A 19,498-nucleotide genomic window follows, 5' to 3' on the forward strand; every position below is an offset into this window, starting at 1 on the left:
CAGGAATCCTGCCGGACTGGGGAAGTCATGGTACCGCCTACGTCCCTCTCAGGGCACGAGTACAGCAGATTCGACAGCACAGCCGGGTCAGAAGCTTGCGTCTCTGAACGGGAAGGAGGGGGCACGAGACCGAAGGTCCCCTTGCACCACTTCACGTGCTACAAACAACCGTCTGGGTTTTTCTCACATCGTCCCCGGGGTTGAAATAGTGTCAGTCTGGCAGATTGGCAATCGCATACTCTGAGGACGTTGGGTGGGTGGCAGTCCCACTGGCCTGTTTTGAATGTACTGGTTTGAAAACAACTAAAATGTTTTAGTCCACGTTTCATTAAGCTGGATTAAAATATTTTATGCATTTGATGTCATGATCTAAGTGTTGCCCTTGAATAGAAATGCAGTGGTTGGCACCGATGGATTTTTCTCATATTTTCTTAGAAATTTTGTGGAGTTTGGGTTTTCAGAGCTTAGCAAACACATTAATATTTTCCCTTTGATCTGAGTCCATTGGGGCTGTCTTGCTTTTCGACATTTCTGGCATCCAATGAAAAAGCCGGAAAACAAATAAGGAAGAGGAACGGTCCAACGTCAGGAGGCGTTGGAGCGACTTTGGGATTTCCGGAAGCAAAGTCATAGCAGAGACGTGACAGAAACAGCCGTCTCGGGGATTCCGGGCCCCAGGAGTTTCTAAGAAAAGGAATGTGCTTACAGAATGCTCCCGATCTCTCCCCATTCCTGTTTGCTGCCAGTGTCTCGTGGTCCTCGTCGTGGCTGGCTGAGCGAGGCCACGGTCTCCCCGAGCCACGGTGAGCACACGGCACGCGGGCCGGACGTGCGGGGCCTTGGCAACGTCCGTGTGGAGGCAGAAGTGCGTGCCCACATCGGGGATGGACGGATGAGCGGTTGTTGTTCTTCATGACGATCGTGTTGCATGAACCCCGAGTGACACACACCCACAGGGTTTTCTTGGACAAGCGGCGACTATAAGTAGAAGCCAGAACACGTGCTTGTGGGGCCTCCGTCCGTGGTCAGTCCCTGCCGGGACAAATCCCGGGTCATAGTGCTGTCTGGGGAAACCTGCTGGCCCATCCGCAGAGGCCTCCCGCCACGGCTGCCTGCTCGGAACCTTCCCCGCAGCCCTGCGGAGACCCGTGGTCCCTCTGGGCCTGTTGGTGGCGGTGGGAAGAGCCACTTGGGGTGGCGCCTTGGGGAGTGTTACCTCGTAGCTGGCGAGCTGCACCAGGGACCCTCCCACGATGGGGAACACACAGCAGAGCCCGCGGCCTCGATGGGGACAGACCCTGGCGGCCCCAGCGCCTCCCTCTGTGGACGTGCGGTCCACGGGCTGCCCACGGAGGGACTTCTCGCTGACACTGGGCTCTGAGCGGCCAGACCCCAGGAGGGCAGCCCAAGCGCTGGGCACCTGTGTCCCGGAAACCCAGCGGGAAGCAGCGACCTGCAGGGCAGCGTGAGCGGGGCGTGTCGTCCCCGAGGATTTCTGCGGAGCCCGGAGGCGTCGCTCACCCCCGCTGGGCTTGGTGTTGGCGTCTCTGAACGCCCTCTACCTTTCCGTTAGTTTTGCTAAAAATGTGATGTAACCGCCCCGCAGCCCGAGACTCCTCCACAGTCGCTGGCCTCTCCTCTCTGCCTGTTTGTCCACGTGGGCGCTCGGAACGCGGACATCGGGGCCCCCGAGGGGTGGGGCGGTGCCGGGAGGTCCCAGCGCCTGCCCTGCACACTTCCCAGCGCTCTGAAGCCCGCTCAGGTGTGCGAACTGCAGACTCAGCCTCGGTTTCTCTCGCCGGCTGGCTGGGGCCGCATGTCCACACCAGCCTTCTCGTCTCTAAAACAGGGCGGTGGGACCAGGTGAACACTAAGAATTCTTCCTGTTCAACCATTTTCCTAATCATGAGAAGGCCCCTGACAAGCCTTGATTTACACGCGGAGTGTAAAGAAACAGGCTCCTTTCACTTCAGGGGCGTCGCCTTTGGGAGGCCAGAGCCGTCTGGGTGTTTCCTGTAGCTTCACCAGGAGGCTTTGTGAACCCACAGCAAGCGTCCGGTCCCAGGGTGTGGTTCGGCTACGCTAAGTCAGCTCTTAGCCTGCTATTATTTTCTTCAACAAAACAGAGATTTCTGTAAAAGAAATCTATGCGGGATGTGTGGAATGTGTGTGTGTGCATGACTGTCTCTGTGTGTATGCATGTGTGTGCATGTGTGTCTAGTGTGCACATGTACATGTATATCTTTGTGTGTGTTGTGTGTATCTGTGTGTATGTGTGCATGTGTGTATCTGTGCATGCACATGTGTGCATATATAGGTGTATGTGTACATATGCTTGTGTGCTTGTGTGTATATAGGTAGCTGTGTGTATCGTGTGTGCATATATGTGTATATGTGTATGTCTGTGTGCATGTGCATGTGGGTGTGTATTGTGTGTGTGCATATCTGTGTGCGTGTGCATGTGGGTGTGTATTGTGTGTTTGCATCTGTGTGTGCGTGTGGGTGTGTATTGTATTGTGTGTTTGCATATCTGTGTGTGCGTGTGCATGTGGGTGTGTATAATGTGTTTCTATCTGTGTGTGCATGTGGGTGTGTATTGTGTGTGCGTGTGCATGTGGGTGTGTATTGTGTGTGTGCATATCTGTGTGTGCATGTGGGTGTATATTGTGTGTGTATATCTGTGTGTGCATATGCATGTGGGTGTGTATTGTGTGTGTTTGCATATCTGTGTATGCGTGTGCATGTGGGTATGTATTGTGTGTGCATATCTGTGTGCATGTGCATGTGGGTGTGTATTGTGTGTTTGCATATCTGTGTGTGCGTGTGCATGTGGGTGTGCATTGTGTGTGTGCATATCTGTGTGCGTGTGCATGTGGGTGTGTATTGTGTGTTTGCATCTGTGTGTGCGTGTGGGTGTGTATTGTATTGTGTGTTTGCATATCTGTGTGTGCGTGTGCATGTGGGTGTGTATAGTGTGTTTATATCTGTGTGTGCATGTGGGTGTATATTGTGTGTGTATATCTGTGTGTGCGTATGCATGTGGGTGTGTATTGTGTGTCTGCATACCTGCGTGTGCATGTGGGTGTGTATTGTGTGTGTATCTGTGTGTGCATGTGCACTTGTGTATCTGTGCATATATGTACGTGTACCCATGTATGCATGTGTATGTATACATATGTGTGTGCATGTGTGCATCTGTGTGCACAGATGGTATGTGGGCGTGTCGTGTGTGTGCATATTTGTGTGTGCATGTGCATGTGGGTGTGTTGTGTGTGTGCATATCTGTGCGTGCGTGTGCATGTGGGTGTGTATTGTGTGTCTGCATACCTGCGTGTGGGTGTGTATTGTGTGTGTATCTGTGTGTGCACGTGCACTTGTGTATCTGTGCATATATGTACGTGTACCCGTGTACGCACGTGTATGTGTACAGATGTGTGTGCGTGTGTGCATCTGTGTGCATAGATGGTGAGTAAAAACCTCTGGGCCACCAGACAAGAGGAGAGATCAATCGTGCATTGTTCTAAAAGGAACTTGACAGCAAGGGAGTTGTCTGTGTGTGCGTGTGCAGGTGCCTCTGTGCGTGCACGTGTGTGTACACATGACTCTCTCCTGCATCCAGTCTTCAGGCGGGGTCCTTGTTCGTGCTACGTGCCGTGTCGAAGCTGCACTTCCTTCCCACAGGCAGGCCACCTGAAGTAGCCGTTGCAGAAAGCGGTGTCCTAGGACTTTTTCGTCACATCTGTGCGTCTCTCTTGCAGAAACCCTACGCCAGTCACGTTCGCCTTCACTCTTTTATGGCGTTCTAACAGGTCTGAGGTTAGAAATGTCCTTCCTTGCGGACTAAGGTAGACACGACGGGAAGCAGCACCATTGCTCGCACGCTCCAGCCGCGATCAGAAGCACAAGACTCTTTGGAATGTTGCGTGAAGAACGGTCTTCCCTGTGCTCCACCAACACGCGTGTTCCCGCAGCGCTGGTTCACCAGCAGAGCCGGGAGCGTCAGCGCAGCGCCGGGCCGGGCCCGGGAGGGTGGCACTCAGACTCCGTAAAGGGGACGTGGTGACGGTTGCGCCGTGGTCTCTTTTGATGCCCTGATGCTCGCGGTTATCAGTTACCCGGCAGATGGTTGTGACCGGTCGTCTCCTGTATAAATGTTGCACAGGCTCCGAATACTTCGATATATTCTTGCAACAGCTTGCAGCGCATGTAGGTTTTTTCCTGTATGGCTTGGCAACCCCAAGCATGTACTCGAGGTTTTCCTATTATAATTTGTTTCTGTCGTTCTGCATTTGAAACGATAACACTTATGTAAAAGGGAAACTCTGTTCCTTCCCCCTCCCGCTCCAGAGCGCTGCGGTCACGGAGTGGTGCCGGAGGACGTACGGCACCCCTGCCCTCGCCGACCGGCAGTGGCTCGGTGGACGGGGCGCCTTGCTCGCCCTTCTGGTCTTGCATCACCGCACACCCACCGACGTTAAGGAGGCACAGAATGTTCTATTTATGCGAAGAGCGTGGTGGTGCCGAGTCCTCCATTTTCCTCGGAGTCTGGCCTTTGAAATTATGGGTGGATAAAATATTACAACCTTTGAAATCCCGCGTCTGCCTTCACTGGGTGCCAGCAAAAATAAAAGTCTCTCATAGGGCCATCATTTCTGAGGCCGCCGCCCAAGGAGAGTGTGCCTCCTTTGTCTGGTGGCCTTTGCTCATCCGGCTCCCCTGCCCTGAGGCCAACCTCACCCGGGGCCGGGCCTGTGCCGGGCAGGGGCACACAGCCGTGAGGGCGTCTGGACCTCAGAGGGCACACGGTATCAGGCTGAAAGTCAAAACCACTCGGTAGCCATTCCAGACCGAGCCACCGGCCGGAAAAACATGCAGCCTCGCCCCGCATCTTGCTGGGCTGAACACTTGGGTTTCTGCAAAGGGGGGCGTTCGATGTATCCCGAGTGTGTACACGTTAACAAGTGACCTTGCGGCCGCGGCGGAGAGTGTCAGCGATGCGGGGTCACCTGTAGTGCTCTGTGGCGCGTGGAACCCAGAAGCGCTTGCTGGGGAGGTGGGTCTCGTGTGAAATGTTCCGACCACGATGGAGGAAGTAACACGCTGAAGGGAGCACAGGGGAGGCGTGACTGATTTTGAGCGAAATCCCTGGCATTTTGCATATTTCAGTAGCATCGATCTGGTGGGTGCTGTCCACACCCTGCTCAGTCGTGAAGACCGTCACTCAGAAGATCTAGGAAAGGGACACCAGGCCGGCGGTGGGAGACGGACGGCACGTTCCTTTAGTAGGTGGTCACGGACTTAACTTCGGGGGACATCTGATGCCGACTCTGCCGTTCCGGGCCTCAGAGTCCTGTTTCCTGTGCCAGGAAAACTTGGAATTTAGTCTCCGTCAGACGTGAGCGCTGCCTGTCCGAGGACGTCCGTTCAGCGCTAAGTGCAGAGTCTTTGAAGGAGGTGCATCCAGGCCAGGAACGAGGCCCACACGTTGTTTGGAAGACGTATGCTCTTTTTGCACGTTCCACGATAGTTCAAGCATTAGAAATGATTTGCGATTCCGTCGGGACCCTGGTGGAGACCGTGCAAGCTGGAACTCCTGTCACTTTTCCTTTTAGACGGTCAAACCACAGGTTATGCTAAAAACACGAGGACACAGGTCCAGCAAAGCGGTGATTTGTCCTCAGCTAAAACACAGGCTGCATTAAAACCACATGTTGCCGAGTGCCGGCTGGCCGGGCCAAAGCGTAGATCAACACACGAGCACCGGCCTGGAGGGAAGACCGTCTTCTGCAGTACGCATGCCCGTGACACACGGCGTGGCCGGCGGCCCGGGGTCCGCAGAAGCCGGGGACGGGGATGTTCTGCAGCAGAGTCTGTATTCGGCAGGCCGATGCCGCTGGGGCCGTGGCTGCGGCCCCGAGCCCCGCAGCGGGCGCCCACAGGGCACGCAGTCAGGGCCAGCAGGTTTTGCTACCAGACCATGAGAAGTCGCCATCTAAAGCTGTTGGCCAGGGGACACGTTTGAAGAAGCGGCTCGCGGAGTCCAGAGGCCCTTTCAGATCGAGACAGCCTGTTATTTAAATCTGGAAACACTTGGGGCGCCTGGGTGGCTCAGTCGGTTAAGCGTCCGACTTCGGCTCAGGTCATGATCTCGCGGTCCATGAGTTTGAGCCCTGCTTCGGGCTCTGTGCTGACCGCTCAGGGCCTGGAGCCCGTTTCAGATTCTGTGTCTCCCTCTCTCTCTGCCCCTCCCCTGTTCATGCTCTGTCTCTCTCTGTCTCAAAAATAAATAAACGTTAAAAAAATTAAAAAAAAATAAATCTGGAAACACTTTAGAAACACGGGGAAAGCCTGTCTTTTCAAGCTCTAAATCTCAGATGAGCTACGTTGCACGGCGGCCCAAAGAAGGGAGCGTGAACTTGTGGTGGCGTGTCGGAGGGCGAGAGGCCCGTGGGCGACGCACGTGGGTGCTTGGCCACGCACGCCGTGCTGCGGTGTCCAAGGGGCTCGCGCCCCGGAGCCCATCCCGGGAGGCCTGGGGCCCGCAGCGGGAGGCGCTGCCCGCTGGGCCCCCGTGTCGCACGCAGGCCGGTGCGGGCTGGGGGGGTGGCGGAGGGGACGGCGGCCTCGCTCACGAGCCGCCACGTCCCTCGTGCACACCCGCGTGCCCGTGATTGGTCTGAGGGTGTCCGTGTCCGGATGGAGACGAGACGCACTCGGTGTTTTTAGCTGCTTCCCTTCTCACCGACTTACCGGGTCGCAGGAGACGGCTTCCTGAGGAGCAGTAGGAACTCGGTGCTTTTTATCAGGTTCTGCCGCAGTGTCGCTAATGCCAACACCTGAAAGTCTGGGACAGAGCGGAGGGCGGGCTGAGGGTATTTGGCTTTTCATCTGTCGTGCTGTCAGGTTTTCCTCCTGGAGCTGGAGGGGGCAGGACCTTAGTATCGCTTTGAGACCCCGGGGCAGTGTGACACACGTGAGGGCCGTTGTGCAGGTCCCGCCGAGGCGGTCTTCAGGTGGGGCGGGTGTCCCGGGCCGGCGCGGTGTCCGAGGGCCCCCACGTGCGGCCTGGACCCGCAGGGAGCCCGCCTGCAGCCGGCCGCGGCCGGAGCTTCTTTGTTTCCCAGGAGGCAACTGTCCTTTTAGCAGGACAGGCAGAGCGGCTTCTCTGAGCCTCAGCTCCCTCGCTCATCCAGTGCAGAGAAAACCTGCTCCTGTCACCTTCCCGCTGGGGGCGCTGCGGCCCCGCGCCCCCACGTGGCCCAGTGGCTCACGCGCTCGTGGGTCCTGGCGGTGTAACTGGTGCGTGTGCTGTGCTCTCCCCGCAGACGTGTCCAGGTGTGTGGCCGAGAGGAAGTACACCCAGGAGCAGGCCCGGAAGGAGCTGCAGCAGGTGTTTATTCCGGAATGCAACGACGATGGCACCTACAGCCAGGTGAGGCCCTTGGCCCCATCCGGTCCCCGCAGCGTCTGCTCCCAGCTGCGGGGTGGGGAGGGGGTGTCCCTGGGGGCCCCCCGTGCACAGCTGGGAAGGGAGTTCCCGGCGGGGCTGACTGTCACAGCTGGCGGTGGTACCGGTGAGTTCACTCACTCACGCCCGTCCCGGCGCAAGTGCCCACGTCGGGGCCGTGCCGCCGGCCGCTGTCCCTGGGCCCTGGCCTGGCCCAGCCCTTCTGGGAGGCGAGCGGGCCCCACTGACCCCGGGCCTTCCGTGGGAAGTTTACCACTCCTGGGGCAGGTGCGGGAAGGCGCAGGACGCCGGTGACCCTGGTGCGGGGCCGTTTGTGACTTTCCTCCCACCTTGTTGCTCAGAGTCAGTCAGGAAAATAACCCAGTTCTCTGTCTTATGTGTTGCCGAGTCTTTGCTGTCAACACCACTGTTCCCCATTAAGGCAAAAATTCCTGAAGTGCGGTGCTAACGAACACAGAGAGAAACAGTCTGCTGTCCGACAATGACATGAACGCTGTGCTTTTATATCACTGGGCCTCCGAGGGCCTGGCAGGGGGCTGGAGTGGGGGAGAAGTGGGCAGAGGCACCGACAGCAGGGGATGCCCTCTCTGGCGTGTGTCTTTGTGGATGGAGGAGTGGGGATGGGGGGGGAGAGGAGCTGGGGCTGGGAGGGATGCTGTGGAGACCTGGGGGGCAGGTGGGGTGGTGGGGAGACCCCGGGGCTTGGAGGTGGGCAGGATGCTGTGGAGACCTGGGGGGCAGGTGGGGTGGTGGGGAGACCCCGGGGCTTGGAGGTGGGCAGGATGCTGGGGAGACCCAGGGGGGCAGGGGGATGCTGTGGATACCCGGGTGGGGAACAGGATGCTGGGGAGACCTGGGGGTGCAGGGGAGGTGGGAGGGATGCTGGGGAGACCTGGGGGTGCAGGGGAGGTGGGCAGGATGCTGGGGAGACCTGGGGGGCAGGTGGGGTGGTGGGGAGACCCCGGGGCTCAGAGGTGGGCAGGATGCTGGGGAGACCCAGGGCGGCAGGTGGGATGCTGTGGATACCCGGGTGGGGGGCAGGGATGCTGGGGAGACCCCAGGGGTGCAGGGGAGGTGGGAGGGATGCTGGGGAGACCCAGGGGTGCAGGGGAGGTGGGCAGGATGCTGGGGAGACCTGGGGGGGCAGGTGGGGTGCTGGGGAGACCCCGGGGCTAGGAGGTGGGCAGGATGCTGGGGAGACCCAGTGGGGCAGGTGGGATGCTGTGGATTCCCGGGTGGGGGGCAGGGGTGCAGGGGAGGTGGGCAGGATGCTGGGGAGACCCGGGGTGCAGGTGGGGTGCTGGGGAGACCCCAGGGGGCAGGTGGGGTGCTGGGGAGACCCCAGGGGGCAGGTGGGGTGCTGGGGAGACCCCGGGGGCAGGCAGGATGCTGGGGAGACCTCGGGGGCGGGATGGACGCCGTCCCTCCCTCATCGCGGTCTGGGCGCAGTGGGGAGACACTGAGCCTGTCTCGGGATTGCTGGGGCCCGTCTCAGAGGCGGCGAGCCGGCGTGCGCGGCAGAAGCGCCTGGGTCGCGTACAAACCCCTGGGTCCCGGGGCCGCCCGTCTGTCGCTGTGTCCAGATGCAGCCAGGTAAGAGGCACGTGGCCTCCTAGCGGGGCCGCCTCGAGCACGGCAGCGAGCTGACCCCGTCCTGCCGTCCCGCAGGTGCAGTGTCACAGCTACACGGGATACTGCTGGTGCGTCACGCCCAACGGGAGGCCCGTCAGTGGCACGGCCGTGGCCCACAAGACGCCCCGGTGCCCCGGTAGGTGCCCTCGCGCGCCGCGTCCTGACCCTCCACGCCTGTGTGCTCGCGGTTCGGAAGAAATGCAGTGTAGGTGGTGGTGAGGGCTAGCGGGCGCTGGGCTCGTGTCGCCGACAGAGCCTAAAACAGGATGAAAACGGTTTCAAGAGGCTTTCCCAGCCGAAGCCCTGGTCTGAAGGTTGGTAGGTTCTTCGACTCAGGGTTCTTAGTCTTTTAGGAACGACCACAAGGGCTGTAGTCAGCAGTGCAAATCCCCACGTGTTTTCTTTGGCAAAAAAGAAAAAGGAAAGTTCTGGTTTTATGTGTATACGTTTGCAAAGAGAAAGAGGACCGTTCTTCACAGGTCCATCCCCAGATGGTTTATTTGTGTTGCTTTATTACTCATAAGAGAGCTAACGCACCAAAGGTAATCTCACCGGCAGGAGAGTGACTTACGGAATGGTCCGTTTTCCATTAATATTTTACCGAAAATGATATAAATGATTCACGTCATTTTTATTTGAGAATGTTTTTCAGCTTGAGTTGTGATTTAAAAAGAATTTTTTTTTAATGTTTATTTATTTTTGAGAGAGACAGAGTGCAAGCAGGGGAGGGACAGAGAGAGAGGGAGACACAGAATCCGAAGCGGGCTCCAGGCTCCGAGCCGTCAGCACAGAGCCTGACGCGGGGCTCGAACTGTGAGACCATAAGTCTGAGGCTTAACCGACTGAGCCACCCAGTCGCCCCTTGAGTTGTGATTAATTGGCCGAGAGGACCTATCGGCGCATCTGTGAAGGGGCCTCATGACCTTTGCATCACGGTCCCTACATTAGACTGTCGTAGCACGTAGCCGCGGGGATAATAAAGGACAGAGCCTAGTCCTGATTTTTCATGGGAAATATTGAAACGTTTGCGTTCAGGATTTACTTCTAGACTCCTTTTTTTATTTAAAGGTCAGGCATCTTCTAATTAGGAATTTTGCTCATGATTCAGACGCTTACACCAGCCGCCAAGGCACAGGCCAGAACTCATAACCGCTGCAGCCTGATGACGTCTGTGATTAACAGCGACGCGAAACCTAATATTTCCAGTGACTGGTCATCGCTTAAAAGCCACGGGGTGTGCATAACGCGAAATTAAAATATATTTATTTCAAATAACTATTTTGTTATCCAAGAGCTAAAAGTTGCTGACAAATATTTTTAGCGAGCTAACATTTGCACCTAATAATTCTTGTGCAGACTCGTGGAGTAAGGGGGGGAATGAACACACACTGTCGGCCTCTGTGTGTGTCCCTCGCTCTGGGACGTACTTTCACAGACTTACTTCACCTCTGGCGTGTGGCACCAGCTTGCACTGAGCCTTATTGTACAAAGGAGAAAGCCAGGGGATACCCGTTCTCTGTGATTTTAGTGGTACCGTTTGAAAAATTAAGCTGCGTCTGAAAGATCTTTATTGGGAAGGTCTTTATGTACAGAATCGGCTGAATTTCTTACGTTCTCCAAACAGTCCTTTGTTTTTGGAATCAAACCACTGTACTGGGCAGTTTTTTCCAAGCAGGCATCGGTAATTATAATTTGACTCTATAGATATGCTCCGTTTTCTCAGTTCCCGTGTGGGTTTTCTGGTCCACGGATGGATGATGGACAACAGTCTGCTCAGAAGTCCGGTAGCTGTTGTGTGGGAACCTCAGGAAAAGCCCCGTGTTTCAGGGCAGAGTTGGGGTGAGGACGGGGCCGGCTGCCCTCTCAGACCCTCTCTCTGCAGGTGAGCGTCCCTTTCCACTTCCCCGGGGTTGGGGCTGTGACCTCAGGGGGCCTGGCCAGTGGCCAGTGAGGCCAGTGGCCTCACGCCTGCTGCTGCCGCTGGCGCGTTGAGTAACTTCCAGGCAGCTGCGGAAAAGGCCCGTCAGCCCCCCGCCGTAGCCGTGCTCTTATTCTGCACGAACGTGAACGTGGAGAGCAGGTGTTGTGCTCAGAAGCTCCGCAGGTCGTGGGGATTGTTGAGAAAGTCAGACCAGGGAGCTTCCGGATGCGGGAGCCGACGCCCGCACGCGCGATGCCCGGTCACGCTCAGACACACACACACACACACACACACACACACACACACACACACACACGAACAGTTTATGACGGACTCTAGCACAGCATGGCTTAACTTCTTCCCAGATGCTGACACAGCCTCCCAGGTCGTGCAGCACGGCAGGGCGATAGGGCGGCGCTCTGCACGGGGCCGTGACACTAAGACGCACCACGGAGGGCCCAGCTTTCATCTGCACACAGCCAGGGACTCCCTCTCCGCGTGTATCCCCCTCTCTCCACTGGTCTCGTAGCTGGTGTGCCTCATGGCTAGAGTCCCTTAGCCACGGCTGTGAACGATGGCCGTGACTCCCGCCCGGTTTACTAAAACTGGGTTAGCCTCAGTGTTCAACAATTACCTTTTGCCCTGGAGTTCACACCAGGCTTATCCTATAAATTCATGCTATAAAAATGTAAACACTGGGAGAAGAGATTTAAAACGTAGCCATAAAGAGTGACCGTCACTTAGAATGTGCACGTGTGTGTGTTTGTCGTGAACACGCGCAACCACGGAGGCAGGCCGCAGCGGAGGGAGGCAGACATCCGCGTGTTGGCGAGGTTTCAGCGGCACACGAGAGCCCCTGCCCCCGATCCTCCTCCTCCTCCCTTCTCCCAGGAGGACCTTCGAAAGAAACATATTCCATAAACATGTATTTTTAAGCCATTAGTACAGAATACCCAGGCTCCTGTTAATGGATAAGAAAAATGAGACGACTCTAGCCAAAAGTGGTCCAAAGCCTTAAGCAGGCAGCACGTTATAAAGGAGGGAAGCTGATGGCCAGCGAACGGGAGACGGGGTTGAGACTCACGCAGCAGGGAAACGCACGTGAACATTACAGTCGGGTCCCCACACACCACCCCGTTAGCCGCCAAGAAAAAGCGATCCCTGACGTGCCGGCGAGGCCGTGGAACCACAGAACCTCCCACGGCTGCCGGAGCCACCGGTGCAGAACCCACGCGCCCTTCCCGTGCGGGTAGCAGGACGCAGAGCGGCTACGGAGAAAAGCACTCACGTCTGCGGCAGGACAGAGACTGGCATCAGGACGTCCACAGCAGCATTTGCTGTAACCACCAAATCCGGGCAGTGGCTGGATGTCCGTGGTTCCTGTCGTGGTTCGCTCGGTTCGTGCCGACATGGGGCTCCAGTGTGGTCCCGAGTGGATGCACCAAAACACAGGACACACGGGTCCATTTAAAATGCAACACCAGACAAAACTCACCCCTGGCACTTCGAGAAGCCTCTTCGGGTGGGAAGCCGCAGAGGCAGACGAGGAAGGGGTGATCACACCGCCAGGACGGCGACTACAGGTGCAGAGAGGGGTGTTGGCTGGAAAGGGGGTTGGACGTGGGGACTCTCTCTCCTGCCCCGGAAGCTGTTTCTCTGCGTCTTTGACAACAGTCCATCATGCTCTGCCGGTGTGTTTATGTTCTTTCAGGCACGAGTGCAGGATCTCACAGATTTAAAAAGGTGTGGAAAGTTACAAGTGCGTTAAACTCCTCGTGAGGTCACACATCTCCCTGAGGATCTTCCCGGGGGGAAAGGGCGGGGGTTTAGATGCCTCAGGAGCCCTGTGAGGATGGCCGCACCGAGGCGGGAAGGGAGGCTGGGACAGGTGTGGATGAGGATTTGGGGACGAATGGCCTCAGCGTCTGCCCTCCACATTGTTCTGGGACAGCGGGGGGTGGCAGGCCTGGTGGCCGCCACTCGTGGGGTCCCGCCGTGTGTTGGGCGTCACAGCAGCCTGGGTGGGAGGTGGGTTACCTTCTATTTTACAGGTGAGGACTGTGCCCAAGGCCTCCGTGCTTTAAGGGACAGAGCTAGGACTTAAATCTATGTCTTTCTGCCTCCATAGCCCACATTTTCGGCCACGTGCAATGATGTAAGTCCATGGGCCTTGAACGCCTTGCTGAGAATGTAAGTCCCTGTTTGAAATCCACGGCCACGTGGAGGTTCTGTCGAAGGTTCTCGGAGGGCAGGAGGCTACTTGCGGCCCCCCAACCACATTAACACCTCGGTGTTACTTCTGCAGACCTGCCGTCTATAACCAGCTCTGGTCAAGGATGGTCCCTTGGGGTGAGGACGCCGCTCAGATTGTCGCAGCTAGTGGGTGGTCTGCTTGGTGTTTCCAGCCACGGCCGCCGGGTGAGTGGCGCTCGGGCTGTGAGAGGCAGAGGCTTCAGGGGATGCGGTGGACCCGGCCCTTCTGCCCAGTTGACACCCCGTCCTGATGACTGGATTATTGAACCTGGCGAACCCCTAACGCAGTACTAAGATTCCGCTTTAGTAAATCGTAGCGTGCGTGACCCGTAACCTAGGGCTAAAGGGGCACATCCAGCCGTACCTTTCTCCCGAGGAATCCGTTCGTTGTTATCGCTGACTAATTTATCTGTTGTTGAGGATTTGCCAGGCAAGGTGCGTGTGGCGTTGAGGTGTCTGCAGACACGTGGTCTCGGGCCAGGAGCTGCAGGCACACGGCAGGGGTGGACAGGTGAGGGAGAGATCGTTCTGGGAAAGTCTGGCATAAAAAGGGAGCGGAATGGTCTTGTTCCTACCGTTTATCCTGGATGGTTCCTGCTTCTTGCTTTCCTCTTCGCTGATCTTGCGCCTGAGGCAGGCCTGGAGGATGGTGGGAGGTCTCTCCCTTTGTGCGGAGAGCGTGAATGTCCGTGGCAGGCAGCATATGGCCTTGAGAAGTACTGAGGACCAAAAAGCTGCTCTTTGAGCTGCATCCAGGTGCACTCCAGGCCTTGCTTGCCGGAAGGCGGGTGTTCCTTACTCCTGGCTTGGGGATTTATAGCTCGCCTTGGCCTGTTGATCGAGACCCCTGGGTCTGCAGACGGCTTTCTGCACAGGGTCTTTCCCTGCACGGGGACGCTCCGGAGGTGAAGGAAATGACAGGGAACGCGCTGAGCGTGGCCCCCGTCGTCTGTGCTGGTGAGTGGCCAGGTCAACGTGTCTTCATCTGAACACAGCTGGTTTGTGTTTATTCTGTAAGGATGTGTTCTCCTCCTCCTTCTAACGATTTGAAGAGTAACGTTGCTGGGGGCGGGGTAGGAGTCAGACACAAAGGACTTTTCTCCCAGGGAGGATTTTTGTAGCTCGCCTATTCGCTATTATTTGGAAATAGCTTCAGGGTCTTTAATCTCACGTCCCTTCCGTAACTGTGCCCTGTGGCCAAGGGCTTATTCCTGGCAAGAGTACCAAGCGGTTTGAGACCCTGTAAGCTGAACCTGTGTGCACGACTTCTTCGTATTTCAGCACCCCCAGAATCTTCGTATGTAGCTCAGCTTGGGGTATGTGTTTGAAGTCAGCTGCAGAGTTGGGGATACAGGGGCGCGGAGGGGAGACGTCCCGCGACCGTGACTGAGGCCCTCCTGGGATCCGCCCGCCCCACCCCGTCTTGCACCAGGGTGGGTTATGGGGAGAGTTCTCGAGTGCAGGACGGAGATCCTGTTCAACCTGACGTCGCCACACCCCGTGTTCCAGCGCCTTCTTGTGGCGCGGGACAGAAAGCCACCTCTCCGGCCCTGATTATTTCCTGGCAAGTTTTGTGACAAGTGTCATCTCTCCCTCGATGTCAATTATTGGAGGCTTTGCTTTTCCCCAGACGGGAAGGAGTAAGTTCACGGTCCTTTCCTGGGGCCGACGGCACTCACACATTCCGATTACTTACCTGGGCAGCTTACACGTTTGGGTTTGCGAAGGCCCAGACATGAATGCCAGAGGACGTGGGGTTCCGTGGAGCCCCTCAATGTGTCTACGTGATACACGGTAGGCGGGTCTGCGGTCCTCCCGTTTGTCCACAACGCCGGCCGTTCTGGCCTCTGCCTGGCGTGGAGGAAATTCACATTTCTGTGACTGTGCTAATCGTTTCTGAAAATTTGCACTATGTTCATAGAAGCTAATTGTTCGTTTTTCACTAATGAATTTCCCTGGCACTAAGTTCAGGACCCTGCGCAGCTGAGGAATTTGAAGGAAATATCCAGCACAACCGAGTTTCCAAATACTGAAATCAACAGCTACAGCTGGCTTCTAACGTCTCTGAAGCATTTCTTCACGAAAAGGACAGAAATGCAAGTCCAAAGCTGCTTTGTGTGAATTGGAAAGGTCACCGATCAGAAGGAGCCCCCTTTCCCCCCCTCAAAATGGCCTTTTCTTAAGGCTTAACAATCCTCTTCCCCAAAAATGGTAGCAAAACAGAATGTTTCGGTGCACACTGGCAAGGGACCGTATGCACAGATGGTTTTAACGGAGGGGAAGGTACACCCGGAGGGAGCGCGCCCTGCCGTGGCGCGAAAACCAGCCGGCCCCCCTGGGCTGCCGGGCTGCTGTGTAGACGCCACTCACCAAGATTTGTTTCAGAGAAAAATATAAATCGTCAGGGACCCCTGTGACCAGTTTTGAAGCGTTCAGGACATTTGTTTTACATCCCTGGTGAGGTGCAAGTAGTCATGGGGTACAGCCGACACAAGGTACGTGAACGTTCTGATAAACTTTCTGAAGGTAGTGGATTGATGCTGAAATTCTCTTTAAAAAACGAAGTCAACTATTCAAGGAGAGGGTCACGTGGTGTGGTTTTTACACCAAACAGGACTCCGCAGCCTGCCTGAGACTCAGTCTGAGGACCTGTGGGTCGGCGGGCTCTGGGCAGCAGCAGCCGTGGCCCGGCCCCTCATGTGGGAGTCCCGGTGGCCGCGGGGGCCTGGCTGGCTGCTACCCGTCCCCGCTGGGGACCTCTCAGGGCCCTGCCTTGGGTGTGCTCACCCGTTCCTTGTTAATTTGGACTTGGTATTGAATTATTCAACTACGTGCTGATGGTATTTTCTTGTGGTTACTTTTCCTTCTTGGAAAAATACTTAATGCTTTTACTCTTAATTTTCCTTTTGGGAAAAAAGAGTGCTTTCAGGTATCCGATACTTGCATTTTTAATTTATTTTTTAAAACATGTTTATTTACTTATTTTGAGAGAGAAAGAGAGAGGGAGAACACAGTGGGGGAAGGACACAGAGAGAGGGAGAGATAATCCCAAGCAGGCTCCGCACTGTCAGCACGGAGCCCGAGGTGGGGCGGGAACTCACGAACCGTGAGATCATGACCTGAGCCAAAATCAAGAGTCGGATGGACGCTCAACCGACTGAGCCCCCCAGGTGCCCCGTTGCGTTTTTATTTTTGTGTTACAGTCTGCTCGATTATTGTACTTGACTGTGCATTTGATACGGTGGCTAGTTTGTAATTGAGGCTTTCACGACTTTAGCACTTTAGGGTGTCCTTTTCCACACCTGTGCCTCAATGGCTGTTCTGTCGTGTTTTCTAATATTTACTAAAACTGTAAAAGAAATCAAGAGGTCCTGCCAGAGTGATGGTCCCTAGGTCTGCGTCCCACCCCCAGTGGCTGTGTCCTTCCAGAGACATTCTATGCAAAAACAAACAAGGATGTGTGTTTTCTTTTGAACTTTTTTGAACAAGTAGAACTTATTTTTATGGCACCTGTGTGTGCGGCGGCCGAGCTCCCGTGCCGGGAAGCCGTCCACGATGCCGCGGGGCTCTGTGCCAGCGATGTACCCGCTGATGTGCGTGAAATTGAGACTCCAACGCATACACGGAAGCATAGGAAACAGACATCACAGGCATTACATGGACGCCAACGGGAGATAAATCCAGAAAGATTCTCTCGGGCTGTGTGAAGAAAGACTTACATACCCCTCCTCCGCCGTCGCAGAGAAGGAAGCTCTCAGCTGCGGGACCGTCGGCACTCAGCCCGGCAGACGGCACATTCAGAGCGTTCCTGGTCTCTGACGCTCCTGCACAAGGGAGTCCGGACCGGCCTCGCCGCACAGGAGACAAGGCCCAGGAAGGCAACCCCAGTGCCACCTGCCCTCTGTCCCGCGGGGCGAGCCTGGGCCTGGCCGCAGGCTCGCTCAGAGGAGACGGGTCGATTGGCTTCGATTCTTGGCCACAGAAACACAAAAGAGCAACGGGAGGTGGCCGTGGCCCGGCCGGGACCGGACGCAGACACGTGGACGTGACGAGGATGGTGGCACGTAATAACCAGGCCTGCAGAAGGCACGGGCCGGGCCTCCCTGTGCGGAGCGCGGTCCTCAAGTTTCTGTCCGCGGAGCAGCCCGGAGGAGAGAGGCTGGGGTGTCTGGTTTCCGAGGAGCTTCCAGGTGACCCACTCCTGGCGGTGACACTCGCCCGGCCAGCCACCCCTCGCTGTCTCTGGGCGAGGGACACAGTATCTGCCTCGGTGTCTCCTCCAAGCGGCCTGAACATCCTGCCGGGGTCCTGTCTCTGTCACCGGCTCTGTGCCACCTGAGACGGAAAGGGCATGCGGCCGGACCCCGGGGTGTGTGATGGCGGGAACAGTAGCATCCGGTGGCGAGAGGTCGGCTGTGGCTGCTGGGATCGGCCTGGGCCTCAGGCAAAGGCGACGGTGGGGCCCAAGTCTGGGCAGGAGGCCCCAGGACCTCCCTGGGGCAGGGTTACGGGTGATGAGGGGAGCCGCCCTGCGAGTCCTGGGGAGGCTTGGAGCTGTCACCTGGCCCTCTGGCCACCAGTGACCACCGACTGGCATGGCTGTGGCTCAGAGGGGCCCTTGTAGCCCAGGGTGACCGATGCTGCTCTCCTGGGCCATCGGGTTTGTGTTGTGCCGGGGGACAGGGCGCAGGGGTTCGTGTTGTGCCGGGGGACAGGGCTCAGGGCCCCAAATGCAGCTCATTTCTGCTTTCTGTCTGCCCAGCACTGTCCCCAGGGCCACCCCCACCTGCTGGGCATGGCCCAACCTTAAAGGATGGCTGGTGGGGGTGGGGGCTGGTCAGGAGCCGCTCGACCTGTCCTTGCCCGAGGTTGTGGGGACGAGGAGTGTGGCGGACCAGGCCCTTTCTGCATCTGAGGCGCTCAGAAAAGACTCGTGGCTCCGTCAGCCTGGAGGGGACAGGGCTCACTCTAGTCACGCCTCCCGCACAGCCCCGCCCCTGCTGTCCACTGGGACCGAGGCCCGCAGGCGTCTCCGTCCTGGGCCCGGGGGCGGCTGCTGCAGACAGAGGGGCTCCCTTGCTGGCCTCCCCAGGGGCCCAGCCTCACGAAAACCTGCATTAGGTTAGCGCTTGCCGCCCTCTCGGGGGCCGGTGGGGTTCAGGGCCGCGTCATACTCAAGGTGGTGCGGTGTCACCTGCAAGGAAACCCAGGAAAGTCCGGGGGGAGCGAGTCACCTTCGCCCATTGGAAGCGAGCCCTGATTGCGAACATTGTACTCCCGGTCACCCGTGGGACCTGGAAGTCCATAGGAAGGGTAAACCGAGGCAGGGGTTAAAAATGCAGAAAGCTCTGCGTTTCTCTCTGCGATGACTCTAAAGCCTGGGTTCCTCAGGCACGTACCAAAAGTCTGGTCGTTGAAGTTGTGGTATGGAAACCCATCGCCGTCTCGTATCAGGCGATCCTTCCCGCTGTTACGTTCTGTGTGCACTGGGTACATGACATTCGGTCTTACATCCAGGAAAGACGAGGGGTTGGCTAAGCGGCTCCTGTACCGTCTGCCAACACCCAGGAAGCGCCATAGTGGGGCTGGTTTTAAACCGGATCAGCCACTACCGTGAGGACGAGCAGCCACGCTCCCCGAAGCAGGTCCCGTGGGGCGGGAGCCAGGAACACACAGATCGGCACAGGGTCCTGCCTGGGAGGGCAGCACGCGGGCCTGGGGGCTGCCTGCCAGTGCTCTGCAAACTCATGGAACGATCGCGAAGGTCACGTCGTCTCTGGACCGTCCAGTGTCTCAGCCCTGACGCTGGTGTTAATGGGGTCGGGTGTCCCAGCGACCCGAGGAGGGAACGCGGGCAGGGGCCCTGCTCTACGGGTTTACTAACAGTTGGGGGCAGGCGGGCCCCCCCTCCCGCCCCTGCACCTTGGCTCAGCCACGTGTCTACGCCTGGCGCCCTCTGTAGGGCAGACCTTTGACGGAAGCGCGATGTGGGGCTGGCGGGTTTCTGAGCTCTCTGATGCCAGTGTGGGTTTCCGTCCTGGGCCTCGGCACCCGCTGCATCTGACGCACGGCCTCCCTGCCCCCGCTCTCCACCCCGGCCCGTTCAGCGCCAGGTCGGCGGGTCTGAGGGCAGGAGGTCTGGAGCCGGCAGGGTTTCGTCTGCCCTCACAGGTCCCGTGCAGGCTGCCTCTTACCCAGGCTCTTTCACTAGGCTCTGTGGAGGC

At 57.4% G+C, this 19,498-nt stretch overlaps 1 protein-coding gene across 4 annotated transcripts in view; it reads left to right on the forward strand.

Moving 5' to 3' along the window:
* Window positions 1–19,498, forward strand: part of SMOC2 (SPARC related modular calcium binding 2) — a 167,108-nt gene that overhangs the window by 48,078 nt on the left and 99,532 nt on the right. For all 4 annotated transcript variants that reach the window (XM_042987545.1, XM_042987546.1, XM_042987547.1 and 1 more), the window contains exons 3-4: window positions 7,326–7,432; window positions 9,137–9,236. In XM_042987545.1, the coding sequence (XP_042843479.1) occupies window positions 7,326–7,432; window positions 9,137–9,236 (207 nt within the window). The remainder of the gene's footprint in view (window positions 1–7,325; window positions 7,433–9,136; window positions 9,237–19,498) is intronic.

This window comes from Panthera tigris, chromosome B2 (assembly GCF_018350195.1).
Source record: "Panthera tigris isolate Pti1 chromosome B2, P.tigris_Pti1_mat1.1, whole genome shotgun sequence".
Lineage (NCBI taxonomy): Eukaryota > Metazoa > Chordata > Mammalia > Carnivora > Felidae > Panthera > Panthera tigris.